Raw genomic sequence first — 14,865 nt, 5'->3', positions numbered from 1 at the left:
ATACTGAGATACATAACACTCAATACTGAGATATGTAACACTCAATACTGAGATATGCAACACACAATACTGAGATACACGACACTCAATATTGAGATACGCGACACTCAATACTGAGATACATGACTCTTGATACTGAGATATATGACTCTCAATACTGAGATACAGGACACCCAATACTGAGATACATGACTCTCAATACGGAGATACATGACACTCAATACTGAGATACATGACACTCAATACTGAGATACATGACACTCAATACTGAGATACATGACACTCAATACTGAGATACATGACTCTCAATACTGGGATACATGACACTCAATACTGAGATTCATGACACTCAATACTGAGATACTTAACTCTCAATACTGAGATACTTAACTCTCAATACTGAGATATGCCACACTTAATACGGAGATAGATGACACTCAGTACTGCGATACATGACTCTCAATACTGAGATACATGACTCTTAATACTGAGATATGAAACACTCAATACCGAGATACATGACTCTCAATACTGAGATACATGACTCTCAATACGGAGATACATGACTGTCAATGCTGAGATACATGACTCTCAATGCTGAGATACATGACTCTCAATGCTGAGATACATGACTCTTAATACTTAGATATGAAACACACAATACTGAGATACACGGCACTCAATACTGAGATACATGACTCTTAATACTTAGATATGAAACACACAATACTGAGATACACGGCACTCAATGCTGAGATCCATGACACTCAATACTGAGATACATGACACTCAATGCTGAGATACATGACACTCAATGCTGAGATACATGACACTCAATGCTGAGATACATGACACTCAATGCTGAGATACATGACTCTCAATACTGAGATACATGACTCTCAATACGGAGATACATGACTCTCAATGCTGAGATACATGACTCTTAATACTTAGATATGAAACACACAATACTGAGATACAAGACACTCAATACTGAGATACATGACTCTTAATACTTAGATATGAAACACACAATACTGAGATACATGACACTCAATGCTGAGATACATGACACTCAATACTGAGATACATGACTCTCAATACTGAGATACATGACTCTCAATACTGAGATACATGACTCTCAATACTGAGATACATGACTCTCAATACTGAGATACATGACACTCAATACTGAGATACAGGACACCCAATACTGAGATACATGACTCTCAATACTGAGATACATGACTCTCAATACTGAGATGCATGACACTCAATACTGAGATGCATGACACTCAATACTGAGATGCATGACACTCAATACTGAGATACATGACACTCAATACTGAGATATGAAACACACAATACTGAGATACATGACTCTCAATACTGAGATACAGGACTCTCAATGCTGAGATACATGACACTCAATGCTGAGATACATGAAACACAATACTGAGATATGAAACACACAATACTGAGATACAGGACTCTCAATACTGAGATACATGACTCAATACTGAGATACATGACTCTCAATACTGAGATACAGGACACCCAATACTGAGATACATGACTCTCAATACTGAGATACATGACTGTCAATGCTGAGATACATGACACTCAATGCTGAGATACATGACACTCAATACTGAGATATGCCCGTGAAGATCCGTGTTAGAACAGGTCTTCAGCAACCCATGCCTGCCATAAAATCGATTGATCGATGCTCATGATATTAATCACTGGATTGTCTAGTCCAGACTTGACTATTTACAGACTCCCGTTATATTGCTGGAATATTGCTAAGTGCAGTGTAAAACAACAAACCAACCCAATTGCGTGGATTGGTGCTCATGATATCAATCACTGGATTGTGTGATCCAGATTCGATTGTTTACAAACAGACGTCATAGAGCTGGAATATACTGAGTGCAGCATTAAACAACAAACAAACAAACAAAAAACAACAACTTATATGCATGACATTCAATACTGAGATATACAACACTCAATTCAGAGATATGTGACTCAACAATGAGTTACAGTAAACTACAGTTATAACAAACTCAAAGGGACCAATAATTTTAATTTGTTATAAACGTAGTTTGAGTATATAAGCAAATGTACGGAATATATACAGCAAATGGACAAGACCAAAAGATATTTGGTGAAATCCATCAGTTTGTTATTAATGAATACAGATATATGTGACTCAACAATGAGTTATGTAACACTCTATCATGAGACAAGGCAGTGAAGAACATTTTATGAATTAGAGCCTCCCTGAATTGATATTCAGAATGGAGGCAACACAAATTGCTCATTGATGGGCACTGTGAAAGTAGAAAGTGCAAAGAAAATCGTGTTACCTAGCAACCTTTCGCAGAGGATGTATTTGTGCTATGAAGATGTTCTTCTGTCGATAGAGAGAAGCATACATGTATATTGATACATTGCCAGATCTAACTTAAAGATGTCTCAATAAGCTATGCTACTTATGAGGCAGCCCAAGGGCAGAACATAAGTAAGGACATTTCCCTCTGTCCCACAAGTGTACCAGTGTGTGCATCTCTTGCCTGTATCCCTGTTAATCCAATATTGATACGCAGTAGGAAACTGACTGGATTCTATTTCACTTTGACATTTATTCAGTAAGAGGTGAGGATGTAACAGGGAGGGGGCTAATATTCTAGCCCAGGCAGTCAGTACCCAGGTCAGTCCACCCACTGGCCTCAGTAGTAACGTACTAGCATCTGCATTCTCTTAAACTGTAACTGGCTTTCAATTGAAGTATAAACCATAGAGAAAGATAATTTGTTCATTCATGCCACAATAATAACAAACAAATACAGCATTAAGTGTATAATCCAGAAAATAATACTTTATTGTAATCAGTTGCAGCAAATGAGTTGCCAATCATTACAAAGCATGTTGCAGATGTTAGATTTAAAATTAACCAAGCAGTGGATAAAATTGAACAGATAATATGTGTTAAAGAGGACAACTGATCTGGTAATTTGGCGTTGCGTATGATGATATTTTGCACAGTACTGTGGAGTATGCCATCCACTGGGACCCTGGCAGCTGCATACACAGAGCATCCTGGTGACAGACACACAACGGCCCAGATGCTGCCCTCCCCCTCCCGATGTTCCGTTCCAATGCAGCAGCAGCAGCAGCCATAACTGTAGGCACTACCCAGTGCAGCCTAGATTAAACCCCGGATACCAGCTTATTTGGCAGCCTGAATGGTTTTGTGTTGCCCCAGGCAAAGGATGCTTGTTTGGGGAAGTCCATCCAGATAAGTTAGGAAACAAGTGCAAGGCGTGGAAGCACAGTTGTAGGAGAGGGCAGAATAGATGTTGTGTAGAAAACAGATTGGAGGAACAGTTGCTTCATGATGATTAAATGCAGATTGATTGTTCATTCACAACACAGACATAACAGAAGAAGCTGTGAATTTTCTTGATTTTCTTTTTTAAGGAATTCGGAAATAAATGGCCAAATGTTAATCTGGTTAACATGGTTTAGTTAAAAAGATAATATTAACTCATGAGTAATGATGTTATCTTCCCTATAGTTCAAGTCAACATGCCAGTACTTTTCATTTGTTGATATGAATGACACGATGTCTGTGTACCTACCATCTGTTTGCCATTGTTCACTATTCAGATTGTATTTGGGATGTTTGTATGATGATTACTGAACTTCTACATCAGTGTTCCTATTCAAGTGCTAGAGAATGTTATTGCTTCACATTTTAGATGAATCCAGTAGAGTTCTAGATATTTTCGTTACAGGCATGTATGCTCATTATTTGACTCGGAGAAATACTGATGGATGCCGTGTTTAGGTGAAGTTAATATGATCAAACCCTAATGTTATTTTTGTGAAGAACGTCATATACATGGAAGTGCATGCATCATTGCATGGCATTTTTTTTAATGTACAGGTCTTCTGTGATCAGACTTATTCTTGCACAATGCAGAACGTGTTGCAGGGAATCAAATGTAGCAGAGAGTATTATTGAAGGACGTGTAATTGTCAAGGAAGAAGGAGAAGACAGAACATATTAAACGGTTACAGCAAGACTATGCTTCACTGTCACGATGTGAACCTGAGACATTGTGTCGGAGTAATTACCGTATTTTCTTGAGTATAGTGCGCACCCATGTATAATGCGCACCCCCCTCTAGCGGGTTCAATATTTTGGAAAAAAAGAAATTTGAATATTATACGCAGAAATTTTTTACACCGTACCCTTTCAGCGAAGTCCGGCAAACAAACGGGTGCTGAGAAACTTCGTCAGTACAAATTCGAAATTTGAGATAAAAAATCACCAGACATGTTTATTTACCGTTTAAAAAGTATTTATTGTTCTGCTAGGCATTGTTTTATATTTAGGGATTAAGATTACCTTGCGTATTTTCTCGTAAACTAAGCTGGAAACAGCAATCAGCTGTACACACATTTTCTTGGAATCGACCGGTGATTCGGTCAAGACACACCCAATGATATAACTTTATAAGATTTTTAATGCAAGGATCGGCAACAATTGTATCTGAAACTATTTTATTTATCAGGAATAATATATTCCATTATTTTCTTAATTATATGCAACCTTTACTAAACATATTTAAAATAATAATAACCCTAAGCGAAGCAGCTGATCGCTATTCCCGGGTATTATTTTTTACATGGAACATGTCTGACCAGTCACCGTCAAGGCTCACGCGCACGTGATCACGTGATCGCGAGAATTTCATGTTGACATAGAATCGTCAAACAAAAACAAATATGACTTTTAACGAGGCAAAGTATGTCATTTATGATATATGTATCCATTCTCTGTCAACTAAAGTTTGTTTCAAGGCGTCAATAGCGGTATTCTGACCGTGGTTGCTGCTAATAACGGTGAGTTGTGCGATCTTCCGATCGTTTCACACACGATTTCGCCGAAATATTAATAAAAACAATATTATAAGGAATTTTGAATAAAATCGATGAAATAAGTTACAAACATAAGTCCAGATATAAAAAGAACACTTTTTATAGCCAGACAGTGTAATTACATAAGTATTTTGCGTACTTCAGTATGGATTTGTTGACATGGTATTTACGGTGTTTCGTGCTCACGGTAATGTCTTTCCATGGGGGGAAAAAACATCCAAACTCATAATTTGTGTATAATGCGCACCCCCTTCTACACAGCTGTGTTTTTTCGAAAAAAAGTGCGCACTATACTCAAGAAAATACGGTAGCATGATTAGGATAATCAGCAACTGCTGAATTTAGACTAAATGAAATTTACCATGTGTACAGTTTGATCAAATTAGAATAGCAAGCAGACAGATTGAGTTTTTTTAAATAGGAATCGAACTTGCCAATTTGCCATGAGGCCCACTAGATGGGTGATGCTATGTTGTCCACAGCCAGGCACTGGACAAGTGTCAGACACATTGCCTGCATGATGGAGGATGTTTGCTGTGCATTCCAACAGTGGATCCAGTTACAATGCTTAAGTCCCATCGCACTGTCTATAGTTGTACAGTTTGAAAAAGGTCCCTATTAATCGTATTAATTGAAGGAAGCGTCTACTAGCATGTTTAGGATGGTGGCATGCAGTGTTCGAAATACCTGCCTGCCCGACCGTCCGAGACTGGTTGATTTCAACTCGGGCTGCCAGATTTTCAAATCCCCCTGCCCGATGGTCAGGTTATATTTCATATGTGACAATATTCTAAATATTTCCCGATGATAAGCATTAATTCACATGTAAAGATGAATGATAAAATGTAACCAAAAAGAAACCCAGTTAGCTTATCCTGAGAAACATATGATTATAGTGGGCAGGCAGGTTTTGGTCAGGGCTGGCAAGTATTTCAGCTAGCCAGTCCTGTGGTCTGGCTGAAATTTTTGGGAGTTTCATACCCTGTGGCATGTCATTTCTTCCTGCAGTTCTATTGCAACAAGAAAAATACACTACCCTTGTTTCATGAAAATATGGAAAAAGGAGTGAACACATCCATAAGTTTAGCTTTAGATTTAGTTTGGTTTGTTGTTTAACACCGCACTCAGCAATATTGCAGCTGTATGACGGCAGTCTGTAAATAGTCGAGTCTGGACCAGACAATCCAGTGATTAATATCATGAGCATCGATTTTATGGCAGGCATGGGTTGCTGAAGACCTGTTCTAACCCGGATCTTCACTGGCATATCTCAGGATTGAGTGTCATGTATCTCAGTATTGAGAGTTATGTATCTCACTTATTCTCAGTATTGAAAGTCATGTATCTCAGTATTGGGTGTTGCATATCTCAGTACTGAGTAGCACGTATCTCAGTATTGAGTGTCATGTATCTCAGTATTGAGTTAGATGCAACTAATAGGATCTAGTGGTAAGGCTTTCTGACTTGGTTGCAATCTCATTGAAATCAGATCTTAGTTTTCCACTACCGCTAACCAAAGATCTGAGGACATCCCATTACAGGTCACGCCAATGAAATGACAGACAAGAAATCGACATTTGCCAATCAGAAGGCAGCTATCTCGAGCTTTACGGCACTAGTTTCAAACTGGAGACTACGCTTCGAAACATATTTTGACGTATTCTCGATTAAAAAATTTAAAACTGACCAAAACCACATTCTGGAATGGCTTTTAGATGGCCTAGATTGTAATGATATAATCATAAAACCCGGAACTGTCGTTCGGAATATTCCCTGTTAAATATTTCGAGGTTGCATGATTAGAAAACACATTCTGACTGTCACCTTCAGGATCTGGTAAGCGACGCTCTGATTGGTTGGATGAAAGGTCGTGCTAACTTGACCCGTAAAGGGATGTCCTCAGATCTTTGTTTAGCGGTTGCGAGAACTAAGATCTGATTTTAATGAGATTGGACTTGGTTGATGCATGTCATCATCTCCAAATTGCGTAGAATGATGCTCATTGTATCAATCACCAGATTGTCTGGCCATACTCGACTATTTACAGACCGCCATCATATAGCCAGAATATTGCTGACGACAAAACAAACAAACAAGACTTAACAATAACCATGATAACATTTTTTTTAACATAACATGAAAATATATGATCGGCCGATGGTTGTCATGATTTCATTGTTCAACATGCATCTTATTCTATCATGTCTACAACGGTCTATTTGGGGTAATAGAGTAGCTTTTCATAAAATCCTAATTATATCCTACATGTATATGATTTGCTGCTATAATCATGATAATGCATGGAAGGGAAATAAGAATAGTAAATATTATTTCCTAGAAGATAGGGGGCAATATATATATTCACTGGGTATCAGTTATGTAACAATGACATTTGGTGATTATTATTTTGAAAAAAATATATCAAAATTATTATTGCTATTTATAAAATATTTAACATACATTTCAACATGTTCAAATATGTCTTCATGTGTATTTCATTGTTAAGAGCAGAGATGTGAAATCTCCGTGGAAACGTGGAAAGTCACGTTTTTTAAAACAGTAGTCCTCGGTTAAAAAATAATCTTCTACATAATGATCAAGGATTAAAAAAATAACTGAAAAAATATTATGTTTCCGCGGATTGTCCTGTTTTCGATCAGAGCTTTCAGCATCATATATGCCTTTATCATATAATGGGTAGGTTTCTCGGCAGGATAAAGCCAACGGATAAAAACGATATCCGTTGGGGTCATATGCGGATAGAGATGCAAATATCAAAGGTCAAGTAGGGACTACTTTCACTGTTTATAAACAAACATGGCGTCGCCCTTGTCATTCGGCGATCGAGTCAGAATTAACCATTGGGAATCTGGATAAACTACAGGGATAATTGCTATCATTATCAAAAGAACAGTCTAATATACTGAAAATCTGTGTCTAACTGACGTAGCTAAGGCATTTTTTAAGTTTTGTCAACTTTGGAGATATAAATTTGAAACAATTTTGCGAGGGCACGAGGCCTAGCCAAGCGGGATCAGTAGCCATATCTGTGCTTGTAGACCTCTGCGGTTTGAAACCTCCTCCACAAATTAAAATAGTTGGATTTGGCGGAAATATGTTTGAATTGTTACCTTGTTTCGTTTTTTCGCTGTGTGTACATCTGACTACACTTCTTATTGTAATGACAGGACAGACCGACTGTCAACAACGTCTGACCGTGGCCGTGACGTCTCATAGACTAGGGTTAGAGTAGCTTCCCTTTGACAAAGGGCAGTTACTCTAGCGGACAGACCGATTGATTGCCGCGAAAGGCAATTAAAAACAATTGTTGTTTTGTGTATATGTTGCTTCGCCACTGTATAAGAAACAGATTTCAGTTGGAACTATATTGGCTACTGTCACTGTCACATCACTTACCCTGTGACGTAATAAATATTAATGCGCGCATTCCAGGAAAACTCGCAATGTTTCGGTAATGTTTGTGAGAGAGGGAAAGCGATTTTGAAGCACAGAATTAAAGAATGACATTATATGATAAAGAGGTTATCACGCTTGTGTGTTTGGGGATGGTAAATATCCTGTATTAGGAATAAACACTATGTATTTAGCTCGCCAAGGCTCGCTAAATACAATGTTTATTCCTAATGCAGGATATTTACCATCCCCAAACACACTCGCGTGATAACCTCTATTTACTATTTTTCAGTACACAATACTATTATCGTCGGATCATAGGTTTTCGGACATCATACGTTTTCTATCACGAATACTTGCACTATAAAGTAGGGGGTGGCGTCACACTGAAATTGTATATACACAGCAGATGGCTTGTTTTTAAGATAAAGTTGTCTTATAGCCTATAAGTGAATGAGATGTTTTACAGTTGTTCATGTGATTAGCGAGACAGGGTTATATGGTGTATTAATGTCTTATGTTTGCAATGTTTTGGGTTTTTTTCAACAAAAGGTAAGCAAGTACAACATAAGTCTTTTTTCAATATGCTTCAACATGGAGAAAATGTCAGACATTGCAGTGATTGCACGCTTGTGACAGTTGTCCTTGTATCTTGGGGATGGGGGTTGAAGTTTATGGCAGTATCATGAGTATTGCTCCCAGACCCGGCGGGTAGCTGGGTGCGCAGAAGCTATGCCCGATTTTTTAAAAGTACTGATTTAACTTTGAAATGTTACTGCATCCGCCATCTTTGTTTATTTGACTTGACTTTTGCCATTGACTTATTACATTTCTTGGTGTGAATGTTGTCCAAACTGCACGAAATTGCTTAAAATGCAATCAAATGTTATTAACAAAAATATTCCAGACCCCCCTAGAGTTTTCCTCTTTTTGGGGGAAAAGCTGCTCACATCCCTGTAAGAGAGGCCTGTGAAGATCTGGGGAGAAAAGGTCTCCAGCAACCCATGTTTGCTGTAAAAGGCGACTATGCTTGTTGTTAAAGGCGATTAACAGAATTGGGTGGTCAGGCTCGCTGATTTGTTTGATGCATGTCATTGTATCCCAATTGCGTGGATTGATTCTCATGATGTCAATCACTGGATTGTCTGGTCCAGACTCGATTATTTACAGAACGTGTCATATAGCTGGAATATTGCTGAGTGCGGCTAATTACATTTTGTAACTGCCCTTGAGTTCTCCGAAAGGTCAAGGCTGTTACAAAAGCTTGCAGACATCTTACGTTTTTATCTTTCCCTTGATTATCAAAAAGGTATGTTGTTTGTCACTCTGACATAGTCAAGCTGAAATGTAATTTTTAGCTATCCACTTGATAGTTATGTGTTTCACTTTCGCGATTAATGATAGTTTTGAAATTAAATCTTTGTTGTGTTTTTTTGTGTTGTTGTGAAACAGATCCTATTTTGTATACCATTTTGTCTAGTTGATTGAGGAACTACAACGATCTTAGGCACTAAACCTACAATCACTTTGTGCAAGTGGATGGTGATTGCTATCTTAAGGACTTACAATAATTGTAGCTGTGAGATTGTTATGTGCAAGTGGATTCTTGCTTTTAGCATGATCTGTCTGTATCAAGTTATGGTGCATCAGCTGTCTATCACACTGCTCACATGCAGCAAACCCAGCCATTTCTTCAAGATAGCTTGCTTTGCAGCCATTTTGCTTTATGTGCAACATGGATTCTTGTTTGAAAGTACAGGGGAGGACATAGGCCTTCTGTGCTGAAACTATGTTTCCAGATTTTGAAAATGAGGAACAGAATTGGAAGTTTGTGACTCGTTAGAAGCATGGTTGCCATGGTGACTGTAATAAGACAATAAAACTAGCCTTAATGGTTTTCATGAGCCATTTGTTTAATATTTCCGCAATTTTGCATGATTAGCCAAGGAGATACAGGGGTGGAAAATTGCCATTTCCCGACTCCCGGGGCAAGTAGAAATATGAGGTCGGGCAACAAAATCACTTAATTTAACTTGTCCGGAGGCAAGTAATATTGGAAATTACTATCATTGTCTACATGTCTAACTACTGGTAAAATGGTACAATAAATTAGCTGAGAGAAATTTCGTAATCGCGCTTTCGCGAAACACTGACACTATTAAAGAACACATGAGACTTAGAGTTACGTCCCTTTTCTATTTTTGTTTTAATATTCAATCGGAACAGTATGAAACAACTTTCTACACTCGGTTTGAATGCTTTTCTCTCATTGCAGCCTAGAGGGATCTGATAATAGATACTAGATCAATATCAATCGTAATGAAACACGTCGTGGCCTGTGACTGTCTCCAATGTAAACAGTTACGACCCGGTTATGGCGACACACGAGGAGGTGTCGATTAAAAGTTTTTTTGGTGGGAAAAGTGAAAATAAATCTCAAAATGCCGATGATAGCGAATCATGTAAAAGAAAACGACCAAATGAGGACACATGTTCTAAGAACAAGACGTATGATGCCGAAAAACGGGACAGAAAATTCATTCAGAGTTGGTGCGATGAGTTTCCATGGGTAGTGTATGACGAAAAACGAAATGTCATGAAGTGCAGAATTTGTTGTCAGTATCCAACTGTAACATCCAGAAATAAGAAACATGTTTTTGTTGACTGTTGTACACAATTTCGAAAAAACATTATTTGACAAGTCATGAGGTTTCCGATGTTCATTTAGAATTTACCCGAGTCCTTATGTAGATATAACAGTGCTGGTGTAGTGTAATTTTGTTCAACGGTAAATAAACACATATTGATGATTTGAAGTTATATTTTGAAATTATTTGGGCAAGTGAAAACTGTCTTTAAACTTGTCCGAAGGCAAGTGAAGTTGTTTTTTAAATTTCCACCCCTGAGATAATAGAATTTTGTTTCAATATGTTCAATGCACAGCTTAATTGCTAGAGTGATAAGATCGAGGTTCTATCTCCACACAGGACATGAAGTTCATTACTGGGGTCCCCCTAGGAGGTATTGCATGGATATTGCTAAACAGCATGAAACTATACTCACTCACACACTTACTAACTCGCTCACTCCGACTAATACAGGAGAAAAGTATATTGTCAGTATGTACCAGAGCTCCAGATAAGCTTTTGGTGTTGTGGGTATTTTACCCATGCATTTTAAAATGGGTATCAGTAATTCTATCTGGGTATTCAAATATCTGTTACCCACTAGTTTTTACACATGTGGGTATTTAAGTTAATATTTAAAATCACTATTCATCTAGTCCCTGCAAACTGGTGTTGTGTGGGTTCGAGAGCTTTATAGGACTCAAAAATACCACGATACTTCCACAAGAAAGTGTGATGGCAAATGATCATGATGTAACTGTCATCGTGGAGTTTGGCAAGGTTGACGGAATGTCCGTTTATAATTTCAAAATAAGTTGCTGATTTGCTAATCGAACACGCAGGGTTACTTCACAATATTTTGATGATACGCACAAGTTTTATTTTTGTAGCGAATCTGTAATGTTCGTTGCATATTTGATACACTTGGATTTTATTTTATTGCGTATTTCTGCATTTTTTATGCATATTTTATGCAGATACGCAGCTTATCTGGAGCTCTGATGTACATTGTATGGTGTTGCAGATGGTGGCCTACTGCTTGGAGCATCTAGTCTGAGTGGCAGGTACTGGCTGGGCTCGCTCTGGTTCTACTCCAACCCAGCACTCGCACCCGATGTGGAGAAGTGCACGGCCGGGGTACAACTGGAGGCGGGGCTGCAAGATGCCACATGGGCTGATGCAACAACTGTTGTAGTGGGGCTTGATACAGGTGAGTTGTGCATGCTTGTACACACATTGGTGTCACGATGGGGGATCTCTATTTTTATTGTTTATGTGGCAGTCAGCAACATTTCAGCTATATTGTGGGAGTCTGTAGGTAATCAAGTGTGGGACAGACAAACCTGTAGCTGATACTACCCAGCAGAAGTACATTCTCATCAAAGTCACAGAGCCAGACCTCACGGTCCATTTCTAGAACTTTGTATGACATGGATTTGCTACAGGGACCAAATCCGACCCTTGGTCCCGACAGGTCACAGTTGTTGTTGGGCCAATGCAGGTGAGCTTTATATGTCACATGCAGCATAGGTGTTGGAGAGGTGTATGTCAAGGACTTGAAATTACTTGTGCCCTATGCCCACGGCACAAAAAAAATAATGAATTGAATTTTATGTTTTGTGCCTTGTGAGCACGGCCATTTTCTTCTGTAATTATTGATTACATTTCTGGCGAAATTAAGCTGTGAAGTGAAAGAGTTTTCCCCATTAGTTAATGGGGAATAATGTAAAACCAATCACCATTATTCGGTAATTTCCATTGACTCTATCTTACAGACGTTTGACGTACAAGATGTAAAAAATTGCAGAAAATATATTTAAATAAACTGTTGACTTTCCATATTTTGATGGAATATCACAAATATTACACAGTTTTATCATTTCAAACTTGAAACTCGAACCCACTCAAACTTGAAACATATTTACAATCCATTGAACATTTATATGCATTATGTATTCAACGTGCAGTTTTGACAAGATCCCAAAAGAATTGATATGGATTAGCTACCTATTGCTATGATGATTGCGTAATAATCTAATGTAGACAGGGCACACCTCAACTGAAAATGGCACACCTGGGAAACATGTTCAGTGCCCTTGGGCACACCCTGATTGTTCTCCAATTTCATGCCAGGGATAATATCTTTGAACAGCGACTCTTATACTATAGATGCATGGCTTGGTCTTGTGTTCCGTTCTTATGCAGGAACTGTTACATCAATGTTTTGTTCACAAAATGGCTGAAATACCACTGATGTTCTTTACACCACACTCACTGTTATTGTCAAGCCTAAAGACCAGGTGCTGCTATTGACAAGGATTGGTAGACAGGGTTTATTACCTATGAGAGAAAGCTTACCCTGGTTCAAAAGTGAAATATTTTGGAGTGATGAGATTTTGCTAATTATCCAAGGTGTTACATCTTCAAACAGTTGAAACTGTATTTTCGTTATTTGTGAAATGATGTTTCTAGGCTAATATCCTTACGTATCTTATTTCCAAACACATGATTATTCCACAGCGAATAGGAGGCACGGGTGGCCAAGTTGTCTAAGGCGCCGCAATTGGCTGTGCAGAGTTGTGTCCCTTGAGCATGCCAGCAATCTATGATAGTGGGTTTGAATCCCGTTTTGCCCTGATTATGTTTCTAAGTTTGTCAGCACCATACCCGTGCTCGTGGGTTTCACTTTGGTGTTAAACGTCTGAGACCTGCTTCAATTCGGGCTTTGCTCCCACATTAAGCTGACAGGCTGCGAATATATTTAAAAATATGTGTTTATTATTAGATGAGCATTTGCAACCGAAAGGTAATACCAATTACATTTAATGTTTATTTATTTGTGTTCATTGTTGACTTTTGGAGGAATTATTCATGAGTACAATTATAGATCATTCAGCAGACGTGTTTACCATCATCAGGTGTTCATTTTGTGAGCATGTGGGAAGCGATAACTGCCGTTACCAAATTTCAAGGTTTTCATCAATGTAGATAGTAGACATGAAAAAGCAACTTTTGTAAATGGTGTTACAGATTGATTGCAAAGAGTAAAATATTTACATTTGAAAATGAAATTGTGTCAATTTTACTTTCTTTCCTCATGGATTGTGTATTGAGGGAAATATTGTTAAATTTAATTAATAAATAGTGATAGTTCATCACATGTTCATGAGATAATGAATATTGTTCCAGGTTCACTCTGCGTTTAATTAGCAATAATTAAGTCACTTATTTCTCACAGAAGTCTGAGTGTTTGCAATGTGCAGCAGCCAGAAAATGTTGACAAGTAACCTGAAGATGAAAATACTGTTGTCATTCATAATGTGTTTGAATTAACATTTGAGTGATACATACATTTTATAATTTTTATGGACAAATCTGGAAGCAAATTTATCATAATGACGTGACCTGTAATGGGATGCCCTCCGATCTTTGGTTAGCGGTAAGATCTGTTTTTAATGAGGTTGAATATCATCCAAAATACAATCATCTGTGATCTGAAATTTGCATATTATTATGGAGAAAGAGTTTGTATTGTTGTCATTCCAAAGTCCCTTCGATATTTTGATTTTTAGGACTCTGACACTTGATTTCTGGTAGGATTTATGGGACAAAAAAATATTTTTTGATAACTTTGGTGTTGAACATCCCTGATTTTAACGGAAGAAGGATGTTTGTGTGCTAACAAAGGTTTATGTTGTAAAAAATACTTGGTTTGCTGATCGAAGATCAACATTGTTGCGCACTCGGCCATTGTCAACTGATGCAAAGCTCCATACAGTGATATAGGAATCAGTTATGCACAGTGAGGTATTGCATGCAGTGTTGCAAGTATGCAACTCACTGTTTATCCATTGACAACTTTTGACAATTG

General features: G+C 38.0%; 1 protein-coding gene across 1 annotated transcript in view; it reads left to right on the top strand.

Moving 5' to 3' along the window:
• Nucleotides 1-14,865, top strand: part of LOC124118533 (methylosome protein 50-like) — a 57,222-nt gene that overhangs the window by 15,739 nt on the left and 26,618 nt on the right. The window contains exon 2 of the mRNA XM_046480689.1: nt 12,019-12,204. Within this exon, the coding sequence (XP_046336645.1) occupies nt 12,019-12,204 (186 nt within the window). The remainder of the gene's footprint in view (nt 1-12,018; nt 12,205-14,865) is intronic.

Source organism: Haliotis rufescens, unplaced genomic scaffold, assembly GCF_023055435.1.
Source record: "Haliotis rufescens isolate VD_foot unplaced genomic scaffold, xgHalRufe1.0.p SCAF_5, whole genome shotgun sequence".
Classification (NCBI taxonomy): Eukaryota; Metazoa; Mollusca; class Gastropoda; order Lepetellida; family Haliotidae; genus Haliotis; species Haliotis rufescens.
This window is presented reverse-complemented; position numbering and strand designations above follow the sequence as displayed.